The sequence below is a fragment of the Chiloscyllium punctatum genome, chromosome X (genome assembly GCF_047496795.1).
Source record: "Chiloscyllium punctatum isolate Juve2018m chromosome X, sChiPun1.3, whole genome shotgun sequence".
NCBI classification, from domain to species: Eukaryota; Metazoa; Chordata; class Chondrichthyes; order Orectolobiformes; family Hemiscylliidae; genus Chiloscyllium; species Chiloscyllium punctatum.
The window spans coordinates 29608855-29628575 of NC_092791.1; the positions used below are offsets into that span (position 1 = coordinate 29608855).

General features: G+C 48.5%; 1 protein-coding gene across 2 annotated transcripts in view; it reads right to left on the bottom strand.

The window, feature by feature from the left end:
- Positions 1–478: 478 nt before the first annotated feature.
- LOC140471266 (fidgetin-like) overlaps positions 479–19721 on the bottom strand; it is a 128934-nt gene continuing 109691 nt past the window's right edge. For both annotated transcript variants that reach the window (XM_072567230.1, XM_072567231.1), the window contains exon 3: positions 479–11402. In XM_072567230.1, coding sequence (XP_072423331.1) covers positions 9187–11402 — 2216 coding nt within the window. In that variant the 3' untranslated portion in view covers positions 479–9186. The remainder of the gene's footprint in view (positions 11403–19721) is intronic.

The following is a 19721-nucleotide window of genomic DNA, read 5'->3' on the forward strand; positions in this document are numbered from 1 at the left end:
TGGAGAAACTCAACAGGTCTGGCACCATCTGTGGAGAGAGAAACAGAGTTAAGATTTTGAGTCCAGTTCCCCTCTATTTTCACACTTCTTATAATTAGGAGAGAGATTAATGCACTTCTGGGGCATGTTGCATGATAAGACCATAAGCCATTAGAAGTTGGAGCAGATTTTGGCCATTTGGCCCGTCAAGTCTGCTCCACCATTCAATCATGGCTGATACGTTTCTCAACCCCATTCTCCTGCCTTCTCCCCATAACCCTTGATCCCCTGACTAATCAATAATCTAGCCATCTCTGTCTTAAAGTCACTCTACAGCCTACTGTGGCAATAATTCTGAGGCTGTACCATTGGGTCCTAGTCTCTCCTACCTGTGAAAGTGTCTTCTTCATGTCCACTCTATCCAGGCCTCTCAGTACTCAGTAAGTTTCAATTAGATCCCCCCCCCCCCCCCCACCCCACCTATCCTTCTAAACTCCATTGAGTACAGACACAGAGTCCTCAACCAGTCCTCATATGGCAAGCCCTTCATCTCCAAGATCATTCTTGGAAAGCTCGTCTAATCCCTCTCCACATCAGCACATCGTTCCTTGGATACAGGGCTCAAAACTGCTCACAATTTTCCAAGCGTGGTTGGCTTGACCAGAGGCTTGGAACGATGAGCTCCACAGTCATGGTGACAATAGTCGGGGCCCTGCATGGCAACCAGAGTGGATCACATAAGTGCAGTCTGAACTACCACTATAACACTGAGAGGTGACCTCTGCCTATGCTGCAGTGGCAACTGAGATAGTGACTACCGGGCATTGCTTGATAGCTGGGCATGTCACCACTTCCGTGCTGGACTACTAGAAGAAGATGTTATGAGGTACCATTTCTGCTGTACAGTGCAGGAGACAAAGGTGTGTCTTGTATGCCACCCTCTCTGGCTGTGTGCCTGGCAAGGGAGAGGAAGCAATGTCAATGATCTTATGACACCGTGTTTTGGTGATACATCTGCCAGGGCTGAATGCCTGGCATATGTGGGCACAGTGAGGTGCGGATGGCAAAACCGGAGTGGAGCATCTGAACGTTAACCCTGAGTGCTGGGTGCCAGAGGGCGCGGCAGGGTGAGTGATAGGGTGTCGGACTGTGCTGTGCTCCATGGAGAGATGGGAGAGGCTGTTGGTGTTTTGGCGAGATGCATTCACTGACCTTGACCGTTCATGGGAAGTCACTGAGCTTGTTCCAGCACCGCTTCCAGGTCATACAGGAGGGACACCAGGAGTTCACTTCTTTGGTCACTTGATCCTATTCACTTCGCAGGATATGCCCAGAGAGAGACTCCATGCCCCTGTGGAAACACAGTTTCTCACCTTCTCTACCTTACTAAGGCCTTCAGGGCCTCAACCAAGAATCTGTGAACTCTCTTCTCAAAAGGATGGTCAATTTGTCTTCCTCCCACTTACCGACAACTGGCAATCAGCCGCAGTTTATTTTCAATTTCTGCAAATTCCTTTTAAGAGGGAATATGGAGTTTGGAAGAACACGGAATTATTCATTGGAGAGTATATCCTGTGTTTTCTAAAGTCTGTCTGGGACGAATGGTGTTTTGCTGCCATTGTTTCCAAATTACCAGGAGCCGGTCGAGGTTATGAGTTGCCACCACCATTGAATATTGTGAATTCTATCTTCAGTGCCAGTGCGATGACTGCATCTCCACAAATGAAAAAACATCTCCCGGGTTGCAGGTTTTCTTTCTGATGTGATTCAAGACATTTAAAGTGCAGAAGATGGCCATTTGGCTCATTGTGATTGTCCCATCCCAACTTATTTTTTTAAAACTTGCTCAAGGGACATGGGCATCATTGAGTGGGCCCAGCATTCATTGCCCCCATCCCTAGTTGCCCTCCCTTGAGAAGGTGGGGTTGAGCTGCCTTCTGGAACCGCTGCAGTCCACCTGCTGGAGGTTGACCCACAATGCCTTCCGATGGGGATTTCCAGGCTTTTGACCCAACCGGAGTCAATGTTGCCAACTCATCTCACCTAGCTGTGCTTTTCCATATCTGTTTGTCTTTAAATTTTGGCAAATACGTGAGTATGCCGCTCCTTTACAAATGAAAGCATAATCGCTGTTTAACTAAGCATCGTAATATAGTGCTGAAAAGCAGGAGAAGGAAATACACCCATACAGGCTACATTGCCATGGGTGATCTGGCTGTGGTCTGAACTCCACTTTCCTGTCTCTCTCTCTCCCCACATACCCTTGCCCTCCTCGTTCACCAATTCTGGTAAATAATTCATTATATGTTCTAATGACTCTCTGTACAAAAGAAAAACCTCTTTGTTCAAGGGAGAATTTCTCATTGATTCCAACTGCAATAAAAGACACTGGGAACAGAGACATTACAACTCATCTTGAGATGCCTGATAATGCAATTCTTACTCCAATAACGGAGAATTGTCATAAGGTCATTTCTGGAACGAAGCACGCTTAAAATAATTTGAATTTGTCGGCTGCTGGAGCAGTTTCAACACAAAACAAGGAGGAGTGGGTGTGATGGATTATTTTTGGATGAGAATGTCAAACGGCAGTCCCCATCTCTACCCAGTTTGTGAAATGTAAGCCTTACCTTCATGGAGTTTAATTAGGACAAAGAGTTCAACCAGTAAAATTGTAATTCAACCATAAACTCAACTCTAAAAAACAAGCAAAAAGATTCCATTTTAAACATGCATCTTGTACATCATTAAACCCACTCTACTTAATCTGTACCTTTCACTGGAATACCTATTTCCTGGAAGACCAATTCATGTGTTCCTACATTTCCCAAATCTTGCCTTCTGTTTTGCTGTACTGAATGCTTAGGTATGTGAACATGCCAAAGGGCACAAGAACGAGGAGCAGGAGTAGGCCATTCAGCCCCTCAAACCCGCTCTGCCATTTAACACAACAGTGACTCATCTCAACTTGGCCTCAATTCCACTTCCTTGCCTGTTCTGCATAGCCCTTCAATCCATTATTAATTTTAAAAAATCTCCTCCTTTTGTTTACTCAAGGTCCCAGCATCCACCACACTCTGAGATAGTGAATTCTACACGTCACAACCATTCAAGGGAAGTAACTCCTTCTCACCTGTTTTAAACCTGCGACTCCTTATCCTAAAACATTCTGCATTGCCCCACAAGGGGAACCATCCTCTCTACATCTACTTTATCAGTCCCTTTTCCCATTTTATACACCTTAATTAGATCTCTCATTCTTCTAAGCTCTAGCAAATAGATGCCTAAACTGTTCAATCTCTCCTCATGAGACAAGCCTTTCATCTCTGGAATTAATCAAGTGAACTACCTCCAATGCCAGTGATTTTGTCTTTCTCTTAAAGGAATACAACTGTGCTTGTTAATTTATATGGACTGTGTCGATTTGTGTGGCGTAAAGGGGGAAGGTGATATAGACTCTGTTGTTGGTCTTGATTTTTTTTTAGATGAAAAACAACCTGAGCTGGTATAAGGATGAAGGTTAGATTTAGATTACTTACAGTGTGGAAACAGGCCCTTCTGCCCAACAAGTCCACACTGCCCCGTCGAAGCACAACCCACCCATACCCCTACATCTACCCCTTACCTAACACTACGTGCAATTTAGCATGGCCAATTCACCTGACCTGCACAGGTTTGGACTGTGTGAGGAAACCGGAGCACCCGGAGGAAACCCACGCAGACACGGGGAGAATGTGCAAACTCCACACAGTCAGTCGCCTGAGGTGGGAATTGAACCCAGGTCTCTGGCACTGTGAGGCAGCAGTGGTAACCACTGTGCCACCGTGCCGCTCACCATTTCGTTGCTTGCGACAGAGTGTCTTTAAGACAAAGTTGGATTGGGTCTTGATTGCTAAGCGGATTAAGGGTTTTGGGGAGAAGGCAGGAGAATGGGGGTTGAGAAACATATCAGCCACGATCGAATGATGAATCAGACTCAATGGCCGAATGGTCTAATTCCATTCTTCTACTTTATGGTCGTATGACTTATAATGCAATAAATAGTTAGAAACTCAATCTCTACTTGATGCTCCACATTAAGGGGTTTTATATCTGTGTAAATATCTTTTGAAATTTATTTTTGAAGCTTAGCTTCAGAGGAGTAGCAAAAGGCCGTGGTATCCTATTTAAGCAAACCAGTTACCACTGACAACGCGTAACGAGGCCAATGACAGGATTAAAATGAAAGCAAAATCCTGCAGATGCTGGAAATCTGAAATAAAATCAGTAAGTGTTGGAGAAGCTCAGCACATTTGGCAGCATCTGTGGAAAACAAAATCAGAGTTAACATTTCCAACAAAGGTCCTAGACCTGAAATATTGATGCTGTTTCACTCTTCATAGATGCCTTGAAAAGCTGACCAAAAACATGCCAAAACGTGGTCTGCGATGCAATTGAACTAAACATTTACAAACAGTGCTTACTTCACAATGTTTCCAGCAGTGATTTGAAATGTCAACGCTTGTACGGATTATTTTACTAATTCTAGGCTTGTTTCAATATATTTTGCTCTCCAATGCAATATTGCAGTTTTTTTTTTAAATGTAGAATTCTGGAACAAAAATAATGTAACCGTGTTGTTTTAATCACAAAATAAATGCAGTTTTTTACGTATCCTGTACTTTTTAAAACTTCAATCATAATGAGAAGGAAAGGAAAAGTGACGCTGATGTGCTATAACAGTGATGAATAATCATTGCTGAAGAAAAACAGACTTGCTATCGAAGTGTTTCATCTTGCACTCATCAGGACAAAATCACAAGAATACCACATCTCAAAGGGATTAACGATTCATACTGTAGGAGTAGAGGGTGCTGATTGGTTGGCAAGTGGATTCTGATTGGGAGCGGCATGGTCATGGAGAATGTACCAAGGAACAGTTAGGTGGCAAGGTTTGATTTCAATTCAAACTGGGCATGTCGACTCTGATTGGTCAATGCATGACCATAATGAATGCACCAGGGAAAAGCAGAGCCCCTTATTTTGTTTAATAGGACAACGCTCAATGAGCCTTACTGTTTATAAAGCCCAAGACCCAACCTTGTGATTAATGAGCACTCGTAAAGTGTGTCCCATCCCAACTAATAATCTTAAACTGGTTGTTTGTAGAATTCTTAGCCAACAATCAGGATTGTTGGCCAAGTGTTGTCCAAGGTGCAGGTTCAGTCAGATGAAGGTAAATTTAGAACTGATGTTAATCTTTACACAAACATATAGAATAGATTTCTGTGTAAGACAGAGAAGGGAACTCTTGCAATCACTTAAGTATATAGTTGGATAAGGGGCGGAGAGAGGATAGAGTAAAGAGGATGAAAAGGCCGAGTTCCAAAGAGTTGTCACTGGACATAGAGTCATAGAGTCACAGAGATGTACAGCACAGAAACAGACCCTTCGGTCCAACCCGTCCATGCTGACCAGATATCCCAACCCAATCTAGTCCCACCTGCCAGCACCCGGTCCATATCCCTCCAAACCCTTCCTATTCATATACTCATCCAAGTACCTCTTAAATGTTGTAATTGTACCAGCCTCCACCACTTCCTCTGGCAGCTCATTCCATAAACGTACCTCCCTCTGTGTGAAAAAGCTGCCCCTTAGGTCTCTTTTATATCTTTCCCCTCTCACCCTAAACCTATGCCCTCTCGTTCTGGACTCCCCGACCCCAGGGAAAAGACCTTGCCTATTTACCCTATCCATGCCCCTCATAATTTTGTAAACCTCTATAAGATCACCCCTCAGCCTCCAATGCTCCAGGGAAAACAGCCCCAGCCTATTCAGCCTCTCCCTATAGCTCAAATCCTCCAACCCTGGCAACACCCTTGTAAATCTTTTCTGTCAATTTTTCAAGTTTCACAACATCTTTCAGATAGGCAGGAGACCAGAATTGCACGCAATATTCCAACAGTGGCCTAACCAATGTCCTGTACAGCCACAACATGATCTCCCAACTCCTGTACTCAGTACTCTGACCAATAAACATTCACTCTGTTTCTCTCTCCATAGATGCTGCCAGACCCGCTGAGTTTCTCCAGCATTCCCCGTTTACCTGCAGGATTTTGCTTTTATTGGAGAGAGGGGTTTCCTGGTCTGATGTTCCACCATCTTGGGCGCAATGGAGACTGTCAGCTTGGGGGTGCCCTCCTTCAATCACACTTTGTCTCCAGCCCTCCTGTGACAGCAGTGGCGATGTTGGGAATGGTGGTGTGCTGGTGCAAACCTGGTCAGGAAGGTCAGCAGAATCCGACTTAACGGGATGCCAAGCTAAGTCTTGGTTTTTACATCACCTGTAGCTGGACTTACAGCAGAATAGTGCACAGGACTTTGGCTATTGTGCCTTTTACTGATTATTTACACCGAAAGGAATATGATGGAAGTGACATTTTGACTTTATCTTTCAAATTTAACCCAGACTCTCTTGATGAAAGCAATGGCCAACTTTGATCTGGTTCTCTTTATCAGTATCCATGTATACTCTACTATTTGAAGTCTCTTTGCTCCCAGGTCACAGTGGAGATATGGTTGACAAGGGAAATTACTGTATCATTCTGGTGGCTTTCCCAAGTGCGAGTCAATTGGAGAATGACTCTGAGCAGTTTACAAGCCAGAACCCACTTCCTCTTTCTGTGCTGCAGACTGGAGTTGAAGGCCAGCTTAAACACATGCTGGTTTCTCATATTTTCCAACTGCTGTTCAGGATGTGGAACCACTCAACGCTGCACCCACTTCAAGGTGTAAGCCATGTGAAGAAAATGGAGCTATGAAAATAGTTCCCATGTTAACATTTACCCATTATCAAGTGCCCCAGACAAAATGTACTTGGCTACGCAAACATAGACAAGGAGAAATAGTCTTGACTTGTACTCTCTGATTTGTACATATGCGAAATCAAATTTGTTTTCTTTAATTCATTTGTGGGATGTGGGCGTCGCTGGCTGGGGCCCAGTATTTATTGCCCCGTCCCTAGTTGCCCCCCCTTGAGAAGGTGGGGGTGAGCTACTTTCTTGAACCGCTGCAGTCCACCTGCTCTGAGTTGACCCACAATGCCCTCAGGGAGGGAATTCCAGGATTTTGTCCCAGTGACGCTAAAGGAGCAGTGATATATTTCCAGGATGGTGAGTGGCTTGGAGAGGAATGTGCAGCTGGTATGGTGTTCCTATTGGACTAGCGTTGATCCCCTGGCTTGATGGTAAGGGTCGGGTGGAGAATACACCTGGACATAAAGTTACAGATTGTGATTGAATGCAATTCTGCTGCTGATGGTGGCTCATAGCGCCTCACGATGGCCCAATTATTAGTTTCCAGATCTGTTCAAAATCTATCCCATTTATCATGGTGGGCATGCTTAGTGTGAAGACAGGACTTTGTCATAACAAAAGCTGTACAGCAATCGCTCCTACTTACACTGTTGTGGACAGATGCATCTACAACAGATAGATTGGTGAGGACAATGTCCAGTTGGTTTTCCCTTTAGTCATGGGACTTTATTGCCTGTCTCCAGTACTAATTTATCATCAAGGTGGCACGGCATGGCGGGCAGGAATCAGTTGGAGACTTCCTTCCCCCATATTTGACCGAACACTTCATAAGCTTCAGAGTCAATGTTGAGGGCTCCCAAGCAATTCTCTCCCAACTGTATCCCACTGTGTCAACGCAACTGCTGGGTCTGTCCAGCTGGTGGGACAGGACATATCCAGGGATAGGGATATACTCACTGAAACACACTTTACAATGTTGCTTGACTCGTCTGAGGGACCCTTGATGGTGTTAAGTTTCGAGGATGACCCATGGTTCCTATCCAAAGTCGGCCTGTTTTTGTTTGTAAACCGACCGAATGGATGCTGACTCTCATGTTTCTCATTCCTAGCAGCAATTAAAGCTGCTGGACCCTGTTCTATCCTTGCCAATTATCCCCACATAGCACCATCTGCTCTCCTGGTTAGCCATCCAGAGCAGGAACTCTGATTGTTTTCCCATTTCCCAGCCTAGCAATACTACCAGCTTAATCAGGACAATTAGCCTTTAATAATGTCACCAGCTAACCTAAAACCGCGTGATTGAATCTAGCGCAGAGAGTTCACCACATACCTTTAAGCTAAATAACCATAGTTGTCTTCAGCAGCTGAAGAAATACTCTCATAAAACAGCACAATTTTAAGAGCAAAATGAAAAAACAGATTGTGTTTTACCCACAGTGGGACAAAACCAACCAGCATGTGCTGTTAGCTTCACAATGGGGATAAATACCATAACATCCAGAGTGAAATAGCCTACACTTGGAGTGAGGTAAAAACAATGACTGCAGATGCTGGAAAGCAAATACTGGATTAGTGGTGCTCTTCCAGCACCACTAATCCAGTATACACTTGGAGTGAGCCAGTAGCAATACTTTTCCAAAGATATGCAATTCTGATTAATTTGAGCTGCAATTAAATCAGAATATATGAAGGTTTAAACAGTAACCAGTATCAGGAACATTACTACCACCTACAGAAGTTACCATCAGCGGATTTTGGAGATATTATCGAGATTAATACAAGGACTTGGGAAATTAGCATGTCCCTTTTCGGAAATCTCACACGAATCGCTCTCGGATTGGGAGGCTCAGGGATTTCAGGCCTGTGACTTCATCGTAACATCATGGGAAGAGCCTGAAGCCAGGTTAATGCCCCAGTTTCCAGCCAGTTTAACAGGTGAATCGCGGGGCTCTCAGGGAGTCTACGACTGCTTTCGGGTGGAGAGCCGGCAGTTCGGGTCAGGAGGAGATCAATGCTGGAAAGGTTTGGAGGTTGCAGTTAGGAGTGAACTCTGGGGTCTCAGCGATGGAGATTTGCTCGTTTTCACATGTGTGGTGTTTAGCTCTGGTTTCCCCCCAGAGCTCATCAGCTCAGACCGTCACTACCTCATGGAAAATCGAAATTATAGCAGGGGCCAGAGGCAGGTGGAAGACACTCATTTGTATATGCAAATGGTCTAACATCCGCTTCAGTGTGGGTGAAGGATGCCCCCTGGTTTGTCCTTTATCAAGATGGTATCTGAACAGCTCAGGCCATTCCGGTGCCCAAACAGCATCCTTGGCATCCAAACTGATCCCAATCGTGCTGTTCACTTTGTGGTACAGACCAGCTTCTCCCCCACTGCTATTCCACCCGACCCTCACAAACGTCGCGGTCAGACACCGGTTCCGAATAACCTGCTCCACTCCATGTACAGCTTGAGTTCCTTCTGCGAAACGCTGGGCTGAACTTTGCAAAGGGCGTTTTCAAAGTCCTTGTAGGTGGTAGGCTGTAATGGCGCGGTCAGACCGTGCCCCGGTCCTAATGCTGCCTGTTGACAGAGCTGGATCAGATCACTCCCAGAATACCCCTCTGTGTGCTCAACAATGGAGCTAATTTCCCCATCACTGAGGCAGTGGTCTTGTTGAGACAAACCACAGATTAAAATTTGATGCCTTGCAATGTTGTCGGGCGGAGAGATGTAAAGTCGCTTTACAAAGTACCTGTGTATGGTCTCCTCTATATCATCTGGATGCCTGGTGCCTCCAATGACGATAATGTGATCACTGCTCGAGTTCATCACACCTTCCACGTGAGACAAGAGTTTGGCTTTAATGGAGCTGAGATGACTACTCTCTTCACCCGCAGTGTTAGAGAGCATGGCATCGAGCTCATTGATAAAGATAACAGATGGCTGGCGGGATCGGGCAATGAGAAACATCGTCTGCAAGATCATCTCTCCATCTCCCTTCCACTTGGAGATGAAAGCTGACCCGCTGACCTTGAGGAAGGTCGCCCCGAGACAGGAGGCAATACACCTTGTGAGCATTGTTTTACGCCCACCGCGGGGTCCGAACAGCAAGATGCTTTTGGGCGGTCCGTTTCCACCGCTGTACGCACCAGGCCTCATCAGCGGCCACAACACGTGCTCTTCGATCACTGCTTTCGCAGTATCCAGCCCAGCAACATCACCCCAGTGGACTGGAGGACCACAGTCAACAATCTCATTTGTTACAAGGTTTAAAAGCTGGGAATCTAGGTTCTTCAACTGCTCCTCTAACCCACTGCTTGCCAGAACCGGTTCGGCTCTCTGGAGCTGAAGCTGGTGACTAAATATGAGGCCACGGTCCTCGGCCATTTCTCGATTTATTAATGCAGGGGTGAACTTCACAACCGCCTCAGTTGATCTTGATTGCAGCGCATGTTTGTCATGGCAGTATGGCAGAGGCATCATTCCTTTCCTTCCCTGGCCAATGTATTTACCAATAAGATCATCCACAACTCCTTGTTTCCCCTTCAATTCGACAGGTAAGGCCTCATCGTTTCTGCCGAAGCCATTACCTTTCGGGTCATCAGGAACGACATCAGCTGGCAACTGGTAAGAACCTGAGGTAGTCCTCTGTTGTCCGTAACTGTACCTTCTGAATCGGCCAGTACTCTCAGGCTCCTTCGCTGCTGGGGCTTTTCTCGACCCATTGTTGACGGGCGACACCGAGTCAGGAGTCACCTTGTGGCTTTGGTAATCATAGCCAGAGACGGTGGAAGGTCGTGCTGAGGGGGGAAGAGGGAAAGGAGCCGGAATGCCCGAGGGGACGTACGAAGATGGGAGATGCGCTCCAGCGTAACCAGGGCCCACGCTTGATTGGCATGGGTAACTATTTGAAGGGTACGTGTGCAGTGGGCTTACGCCAGCTAAAGTTGACCTGTAAGACGGGACTATAGTGGGTGTGGGATGCACTGGCTGCAGAAGGCTCGAGCTAGTTAAAGGTGAGGAGTAAGAGGAAGGGGCTGCCAATGATGTTTGGCTGTAGTAACCTGAGGGTAAGTTAGTACCATTGTAAGCTGATGAATATTCTGGAGCTGTTCCAACTGGGACAAGGCTCGATTGATGACTCGGGAGAGTGGTGGGACCACATACATGACGTGGATAACGAGATTCAGAGTGACTATTGGTTACTACAGAGGAGCCACCTATCCCTACACCGCCATCAACTGGTTGGAGAGTGGAATTAGTTCCTGTTCTACTGCCAGGAAGGCCCTCATGGATGGGGTTTACAGAATATGCATCATCGACACTCAGTGACATTTGCCAGGTATCATTTTCATTCTTTTGCTCGTGAACCGGCCCAAAGGATGCCTCTGCGTAAGCATTTAGCTCAGGTCTCTCACAGGAAGAGTTCACAAGCCCAGAGTATTTCTCTGCAAACCTCTTGAGCAGATTAGAGGCAGACAGTGCAGAAATGTCATCATTCGCCCACACGTACTGGTGGCGTTGCTGGCTGAGATTGTTATCGCCTGGTTTGGGTGCTGGAGAGGACGTCGTAAATGAGATGTCGAGGTACTGCTCTGGCTTCTGGGCATGCTCCGGTGTCCAATGCATTTTCCACAGGCCTGAAAGACAACAAAAGACATTGTGACTGGGAGCTCCAAAGAGCAGAGCATTCAATTGGAACTGCCAGGTTATCCAGTTGCCTGACTGTCAGTGTTGGATGTTCCTAGGTACTTGCTTTACCCTGAATATGAAACTCTTTGGGCACTACCGATCAGGCACAGGAACACACAATTTCAGGAATGAGCGCTATTTTGAGATGGAGGTGTTGTTCTCTCAATGTTCAACCATCTACCTCACAGGGAACTGAATGACGACGACAAGGGGAGTCCCAAATTAAGTTCAGCTAAGGGCAGGGCAGGTTATGACATGCAATGCACAATCTATTTACTCGACTTACATTTCCCTACGCTTTCTATCGATATAATTCAAAGGGTTTGGGGAGAAAATGGGAACAGGAGACTGAGTTAGATGACCAGCTACGATCATGCTGAATGGTGGAATAGGCTCGAAATGGCCAACTTCTGCTCCGATTGTTTCCGTCGGAAGGCCCATAAGACAGAGGAACAGAATCAGGCCATTTGGTCCATCAAGACTGCTCCACCTTTCGATGGCTGACATGTTTCGCAAAGCCATTCTCCCACCTTCTCCCTGTTCACCCTCGATCCCCTTTTGAATTAGGTGAAAGTGAGGACTGCAGCTGCTGGAGATTAGAGTCGAGAGTGTGCCGCTGGAAAAGCACAGCAGGTCAGGAAGCATCCGAGGAGCAGGAGAATCCCCCTACAAGGGCTTTTGTCAATTCTCCTGCTCCTTGAATGCTACCTAACCTGCTGTGCTTTTCCAGCAACACAGTCTCGACCCCTTTGGAATTAGCAACTTATCTATTTTTGTCTTAAAAACTAATTTTTTCTGCTTTAGTGTTATAATGTACCAAGACAGGGCTCATTGCTTGCAAAATATTCCATTCAAAGGCCTAAGCTAATTGATTTTCAAAGTAACTGGCTCAGGGTCTAGGCTCTGGATTAGTGGTGCAGGAAACGACGTTTTGGGCAAAAGCCCTTCATCAGGAATAGAGGGATCTTGCAGTAAACAAATGTATAGACTGAACAGACATAGGCTTGGCTGAGATTCCCTCCCCAACTTGAACAAATATTCTTCCAAAACTCATTGTTACTTTCTACAGCAATGCACCATCTTTCATTGTTTGGTCCAGCCCACAAGCTATTTAAAGATTAAATTTGATTCCAGGACTTGAAAGTTATTCCGAATCAAATTATTTTTACAATGCAAGAAGGATCAATGCACCCTGATTTTTTTTTTATCTCAGATTAGTTTACAGTTTACTTCCGTGCCTCTCCAATAAACTTTTATTTTGAAATTTAGGAGGGTTGTATTTCTTGACTAGGTAATGTCACTGGACTGATGATCCAGAGGACCACGTGGATGTTCTGGGGAGCCATGAGTTCAAATCCCACCATGGCCCCAGTGGAATTTAAATTCAATTCATGTAAAAACTAGCCTTTAGGGTGACTGTGACAACTTTCATCAATCGCCATTAAAAAGCCGTCTGGGTTCACTTTAAGAAAGGAAATCTGCCTTCTTTACCTGGTCTGGCCTACATGTGACTCCAGACCCACAGCAACGTGGTTGACCCTTAAACTCTGAAACCAATGAGCCACTCAGTTCAAGGGACAACTAGGGATAGGCAACAAATACTGGTCTTGTGAGTGACATCTACACCCCACGAAAGAATAAAAAGTGGTTATTATTTTCTAATTTCGTACTGTGGAATGCTAGCGAGCATTTAGTTCTGCTAACTAACAACCATGTTCTGCAGACTATTTTTAAAGCAGAACATTATAGATTTTCCCCCCAGTAAACCCACTCAGACACATCTCTGGTGTAGGTGAGATTTGAACCTGAAACGTATTATCTAGAAGTAAGGACAGTACCACCATGCCAGAACAGCCCAATAGCTTCAGTGAGTGAATGTGACGGAAAGAGGAGCGTTGGGTCATTAATCACTGATCATTGGCAATGGACACGGCAGCAGTATTTTGGGCATCAAGTGAGCAACCGGCTATAATTCGAAAATCCTTGGACCATATTTATCCTCCACTTGATAAAGTCAGCAAAACAGGGGCGATTGGCAAAGAAAAACGTCATGATAAAGGAAAGACTTGCATTTGCATAGCGCCTTGCGCACCTTTGGAATGTCCCAAAGTCTCTTGCAGCCAATGAAGTACCTTTGAAGTGTCGCCACTGTTGTAACCTAGGTGACGTGGAGGCCGATTTGCGCACAGCAAGATCCCGTGAGCAGCAATGAAATAAATGAAGCAACAATTCACCCATGGGTATTGTTAGTCTTAGGGCTCCTCCTGATCCGAAACGTCTTCACAAACAGTCTGAAAAATACTTTGTAAAGTTTTCATGAAAATTACATGCGTAATTATACAGTGGTGGAATTTGCTGCAAGTCAAACCTGGTACTTGGCTGAAGTGAACAAGAGGTGAATCTCCTCACATCCTCTCAGATCACAGCTTGTCCATGGGACTTACTTCCTTACTCCCTTGACCCTGTTCTCACCAGACTGATTATCCAACCTCCCTCCCTGGTCCCCATGCTAGCTGATATTGTAAATGGCTGCTCTCTCTTCATCTTCCCCTTGCCAATGCTCCCCCTACACAACACCCCTTTCAAATGTTTTCTCCATACCCCATCTACTAATCAATCTTTGACCCCTCTCCACAAGCAACCACTCCCTTCTCCAATCTCCCTTTCTCTGTCAGGTCCTTGACCATATTTGACCTTCTTGTGCAGCTTATGGGAATTGGCTCTATTAGCTGCTGCCTTGGTGAACTGTCAGTCCTGTCTACCTTTGAACACACTATCTGCTCCCAGGAGGACCAGTTCCACCACAGAACACACCAGATGGCCTCCTTCTTTAGAGACCGCAATTTCCCTTCCCACGTGGTTAAAGATGCCCTCCAACACATCTTGCCCACATCCCGCACCTCCGCCCTCCGACCCCACCCCTCCAACCGTAACAAGGACAGAACGCCCCTGGTGCTCACCTTCCACCCGACCAACCTTCACATAAACCAAATCATCCGCCGACATTTCCGCCACCTCCAAAAAGACCCCACCACCAGGGATATATTTCCCTCCCCACCCCTTTCCGCCTTCCGCAAAGACCGTTCCCTCAGTGACTACCTGGTCAGGTCCACGCCCCCCTACAATCCACCCTCCCATCCTGGCACCTTCCCCTGCCACCGCAGGAACTGTAAAACCTGTGCCCACACCTCCTCCCTCACCTCTATCCAAGGCCCTAAAGGAGCCTTCCACATCCATCAAAGTTTTACCTGCACATCCACCAATCGGATTGTATTGTATCCGTTGCTCCCGATGTGGTCTCCTCTACATTGGGGAGACTGGGCGCCTCCTAGCAGAGCGCTTTAGGGAACATCTCCAGGACACCCGCACCAATCAACCAAACCGCCCCGTGGCCCAACATTTCAACTCCGCCTCCCACTCTGCCGAGGACATGGAGGTCTTGGGCCTCCTTCACCACCGCTCCCTCACCACCAGACGCCTGGGGGAAGAACGCCTCATCTTCCGCCTCGGAACACTTCAACCCCAGGGCATCAATGTGGACTTCAACAGTTTCCTCATTTCCACTTCCCCCACCTCACCCTAGTTCCAAACTTCCAGCTCAGCACTTTCCCCATGACTTGTCCTACCTGCCTATCTTCTTTTCCACCTATCCACTCCACCCTCTCCTCCCTGACCTATCACCTCCATCCCCTCCCCCACTCACCTATTGTACTCTTTGCTACCTTCCCCCACCCTCCTCCCTGACCTATCACCTTCATCCCCACCCCCACTCACCTATTGTACTCTTTGCTACCTTCCCCCACCCTCCCCTCTGACCTATCACCTCCATCCCCACCCCCATTCACCTATTGTACTCTTTGCTACCTTCCCCCACCCTCCTCCCTGACCTATCACCTCCGTCCCCACCCCCATTCACCTATTGTACTCTTTGCTACCTTCCCCCACCCTCCCCTCTGACCTATCACCTCCATCCCCACCCCCACTCACCTATTGTACTCTTTGTTACCTTCCTCCACCCTCCCCTCTGACCTATCACCTCCATCCCCAACCCCATTCACCCATTGTACTCGATACGACTTTCTCCCCACTCCCACCCCCCTCTCATTTATCTCTCCACTGCAGGCTCCCTGCCTCTATTCCTGATGAAGGGCTTTTGCCCGAAACGTCGATTTTCCTGCTCCTCGGATGCTTCCTGACCTACTGTGCTTTTCCAGCACCACTTTAAACCAGACAGATGATGGGTAGGGACCAGGACATTTATCCTCAGCTTGAAAGATGCAGGCTGAACGCCACATTTTGACAGAAGCCTGACCACAGACTGGAATGAGAAGCAGCTTCATAACATGAAAAACCGTGTCCATACACACGAGACCCTGTGGGACCTGCCCTTACATTACTTCCAGTCCCAGCTAAGACAGCAATGAGGAAGAATTTCCTCTCGCTGACAGTCATTAGTCTTTGGAACTCTCTTCACTGAAGAGGAGAAGGGGGTGAATCATTGACTATTTTTTCAATTTATATGGGGACAGGCAGGAAAGAAAGTAGATTTAAGGTCACAGCAGGGCATTATTGGATGGCAGAGTCAGTGATGAAGGCCAAATGGTCTCCTACTTCTGTTCTTTAATGGTCTAATCATTCTTCCAAGATAAGGTCAGAAGCGGGGATAATCACCGGTGACCGCACAATATCGAAGACCAATCACAACTCCTCAGGTACTGAAGCAATCCAGTAGTGCAATGAGCCTGGTATCTCTGACTGAGGGACAGGGCAGCAGCACAGTGAGCCTGGTATCTCTGACTGAGGGACAGGGCAGCAGCACAGTGAGCCTGGTATCTCTGACTGAGGGACAATGCAGCAGCACAGTGAGCCTGGTATCTCTGACTGAGGGATAGGGCAGCAGCACAGTGAGCCTGGTATCTCTGACTGAGGGACAAGGCAGCAGCACAGTGAGACTGGTATCTCTGACTGAGGGACAAGGCAGCAGCACAGTGAGCCTGGTATCTCTGACTGAGGGACAGGGCAGCAGCACAGTGAGCCTGGTATCTCTGACTGAGGGACAAGGCAGCAGCACAGTGAGCCTGGTATCTCTGACTGAGGGACAAGGCAGCAGCACAGTTAGTCTGGTATCTCTGACTGAGGGACAGGGCAGCAGCACAGTGAGACTGGTATCTCTGACTGAGGGACAAGGCAGCAGCACAGTGAGCCTGGTATCTCTGACTGAGGGACAGGGCAGCAGCACAGTGACCCTGGTATCTCTGACTGAGGGACAAGGCAGCAGCACAGTGAGCCTGGTATCTCTGACTAAGGGACAAGGCAGCAGCACAGTGAGACTGGCATCTCTGACTGAGGGACAAGGCAGCAGCACAGTGAGTCTGGTATCTCTGACTGAGGGACAAGGCAGCAGCACAGTGAGTCTGGTATCTCTGACTGAGGGACAGGGCAGCAGCACAGTGAGGCTGGTATCTCTGACTGAGGGACAAGGCAGCAGCACAGTGAGTCTGGTATCTCTGACTGAGGGACAGGGCAGCAGCACAGTGAGTCTGGTATCTCTGACTGAGGGACAGGGCAGCAGCACAGTGAGTCTGGTATCTCTGACTGAGGGACAGGGCAGCAGCACAGTGAGGCTGGTATCTCTGACTGAGGGACAAGGCAGCAGCACAGTGAGTCTGGTATCTCTGACTGAGGGACAGGGCAGCAGCACAGTGAGCCTGGTATCTCTGACTGAGGGACAGGGCAGCAGCACAGTGAGCCTGGTATCTCTGACTGAGGGACAAGGCAGCAGCACAGTGATCCTGGTATCTCTGACTGAGGGACAGTGCAGCAGCACAGTGAGCCTGGTATCTCTGACTGAGGGACAGGGCAGCAGCACAGTGAGTCTGGTATCTCTGACTGAGGGACAGGCAGCAGCACAGTGAGCCTGGTATCTCTGACTGAGGGACAGGACAGCAGCACAGTGAGCCTGGTATCTCTGACTGAGGGACAAGGCAGCAACACAGTGAGTCTGGTATCTCTGACAGAGGGACAGCGCAGCAGCACAGTGAGCCTGGTATCTCTGACTGAGGGACAGGGCAGCAGCACAGTGAGCCTGGTATCTCTGACTGGGGGACAAGGCAGCAGCACAGTGAGCCTGGTATCTTTGACTGAGGGACAGGGCAGCAGCACAGTGAGCCCGGTATCTCTGACTGAGGGACAGGGCAGCAGCACAGTGAGTCTGGTATCTCTGACTGAGGGACAGGGCAGCAGCACAGTGAGTCTGGTATCTCTGACTGAGGGACAGGACAGCAGCACAGTGAGCCTGGTATCTCTGACTGAGGGACAGGGCAGCAGCACAGTGAGTCTGGTATCTCTGACTGAGGGACAGGACAGCAGCACAGTGAGCCTGGTATCTCTGACTGAGGGACAAGGCAGCAGCACAGTGAGCCCGGTATCTCTGAATGAGGGACAGGGCAGCAGCACAGTGAGTCTGGTATCTCTGAATGAGGGACAGGGCAGCAGCACAGTGAGCCTGGTATCTCTGACTGAGGGACAAGGCAGCAGCACAGTGTGCCTGGTATCTCTGACTGAGGGACAGGGCAGCAGCACAGTGATCCTGGTATCTCTGACTGAGGGACAGTGCAGCAGCACAGTGAGCCTGGTTTCTCTGACTGAGGGACAGGGCAGCAGCACAGTGAGCCTGGTATCTCTGACTGAGGGACAAGGCAGCAGCACAGTGTGCCTGGTATCTCTGACTGAGGGACAGGGCAGCAGCACAGTGATCCTGGTATCTCTGACTGAGGGACAGTGCAGCAGCACAGTGAGCCTGGTTTCTCTGACTGAGGGACAGGGCAGCAGCACAGTGAGCCTGGTATCTCTGACTGAGGGACAAGGCAGCAGCACAGTGAGCCTGGTATCTCTGACTGAGGGACAAGGCAGCAGCACAGTGAGCCTGGTATCTCTGACTGAGGGACAAGGCAGCAGCACAGTGTGCCTGGTATCTCTGACTGAGGGACAGGGCAGCAGCACAGTGATCCTGGTATCTCTGACTGAGGGACAGTGCAGCAGCACAGTGAGCCTGGTATCTCTGACTGAGGGACAGGGCAGCAGCACAGTGAGCCTGGTATCTCTGACTGAGGGACAGGGCAGCAGCACAGTGAGTCTGGTATCTCTGAATGAGGGACAGGGCAGCAGCACAGTGAGCCTGGTATCTCTGACTGAGGGACAAGGCAGCAGCACAGTGAGCCTGGTATCTCTGACTGAGGGACAGGGCAGCAGCACAGTGAGTCTGGTATCTCTGACTGAGGGACAGGGCAGCAGCACAGTGAGCCTGGTATCTCTGACTGAGGGACAGGGCAGCAGCACAGTGAGCCTGGTATCTCTGACTGAGGGACAGGGCAGCAGCACAGTGAGTCTGGTATCTCTGACTGAGGGACAGGGCAGCAGCACAGTGAGTCTGGTATCTCTGACTGAGGGACAGGGCAGCAGCACAGTGAGCCTGGTATCTCTGACTGAGGGACAGGGCAGCAGCACAGTGAGCCTGGTATCTCTGACTGAGGGTCAGGGCAGCAGCACAGTGAGCCTGGTATCTCTGACTGAGGGTCAGGGCAGCAGCACAGTGAGCCTGGTGTCTCTGACTGAGGGACAGGGCAGCAGCACAGTGAGCCTGGTATCTCTGACTGAGGGACAGGGCAGCAGCACAGTGAGCCTGGTTTCTCTGACTGAGGACCAGGGCAGCAGCACAGTGAGTCTGGTATCTCTGACTGAGGGACAGGGCAGCAGCACAGTGAGTCTGGTATCTCTGACTGAGGGACAGGGCAGCAGCACAGTGAGTCTGGTATCTCTGACTGAGGGTCAGGGCAGCAGCACAGTGAGCCTGGTATCTCTGACAGAGGGACAGGGCAGCAGCACAGTGAGCCTGGTATCTCTGACTGAGGAACAGGGCAGCAGCACAGTGAGCCTGGTATCTCTGACTGAGGGACAGGGCAGCAGCACAGTGAGTCTGGTATCTCTGACTGAAGGACAGGGCAGCAGCACAGTGAGCCTGGTATCTCTGACTGAGGGACAGGGCAGCAGAACAGTAAGCCTGGTATCTCTGACTGAGGGACAAGGCAGCAGCACAGTGAGTCTGGTATCTCTGACTGATGGACAGGACAGCAGCACAGTGAGTCTGGTATCTCTGTCTGAGGGACAAGGCAGCAGCACAGTGAGCCTGGTTCTCTGACTGAGGGACAGGCCAGCAGCACAGTGAGCCTGGTATCTTTGACTGAGGGACAGGGCAGCAGCACAGTGAG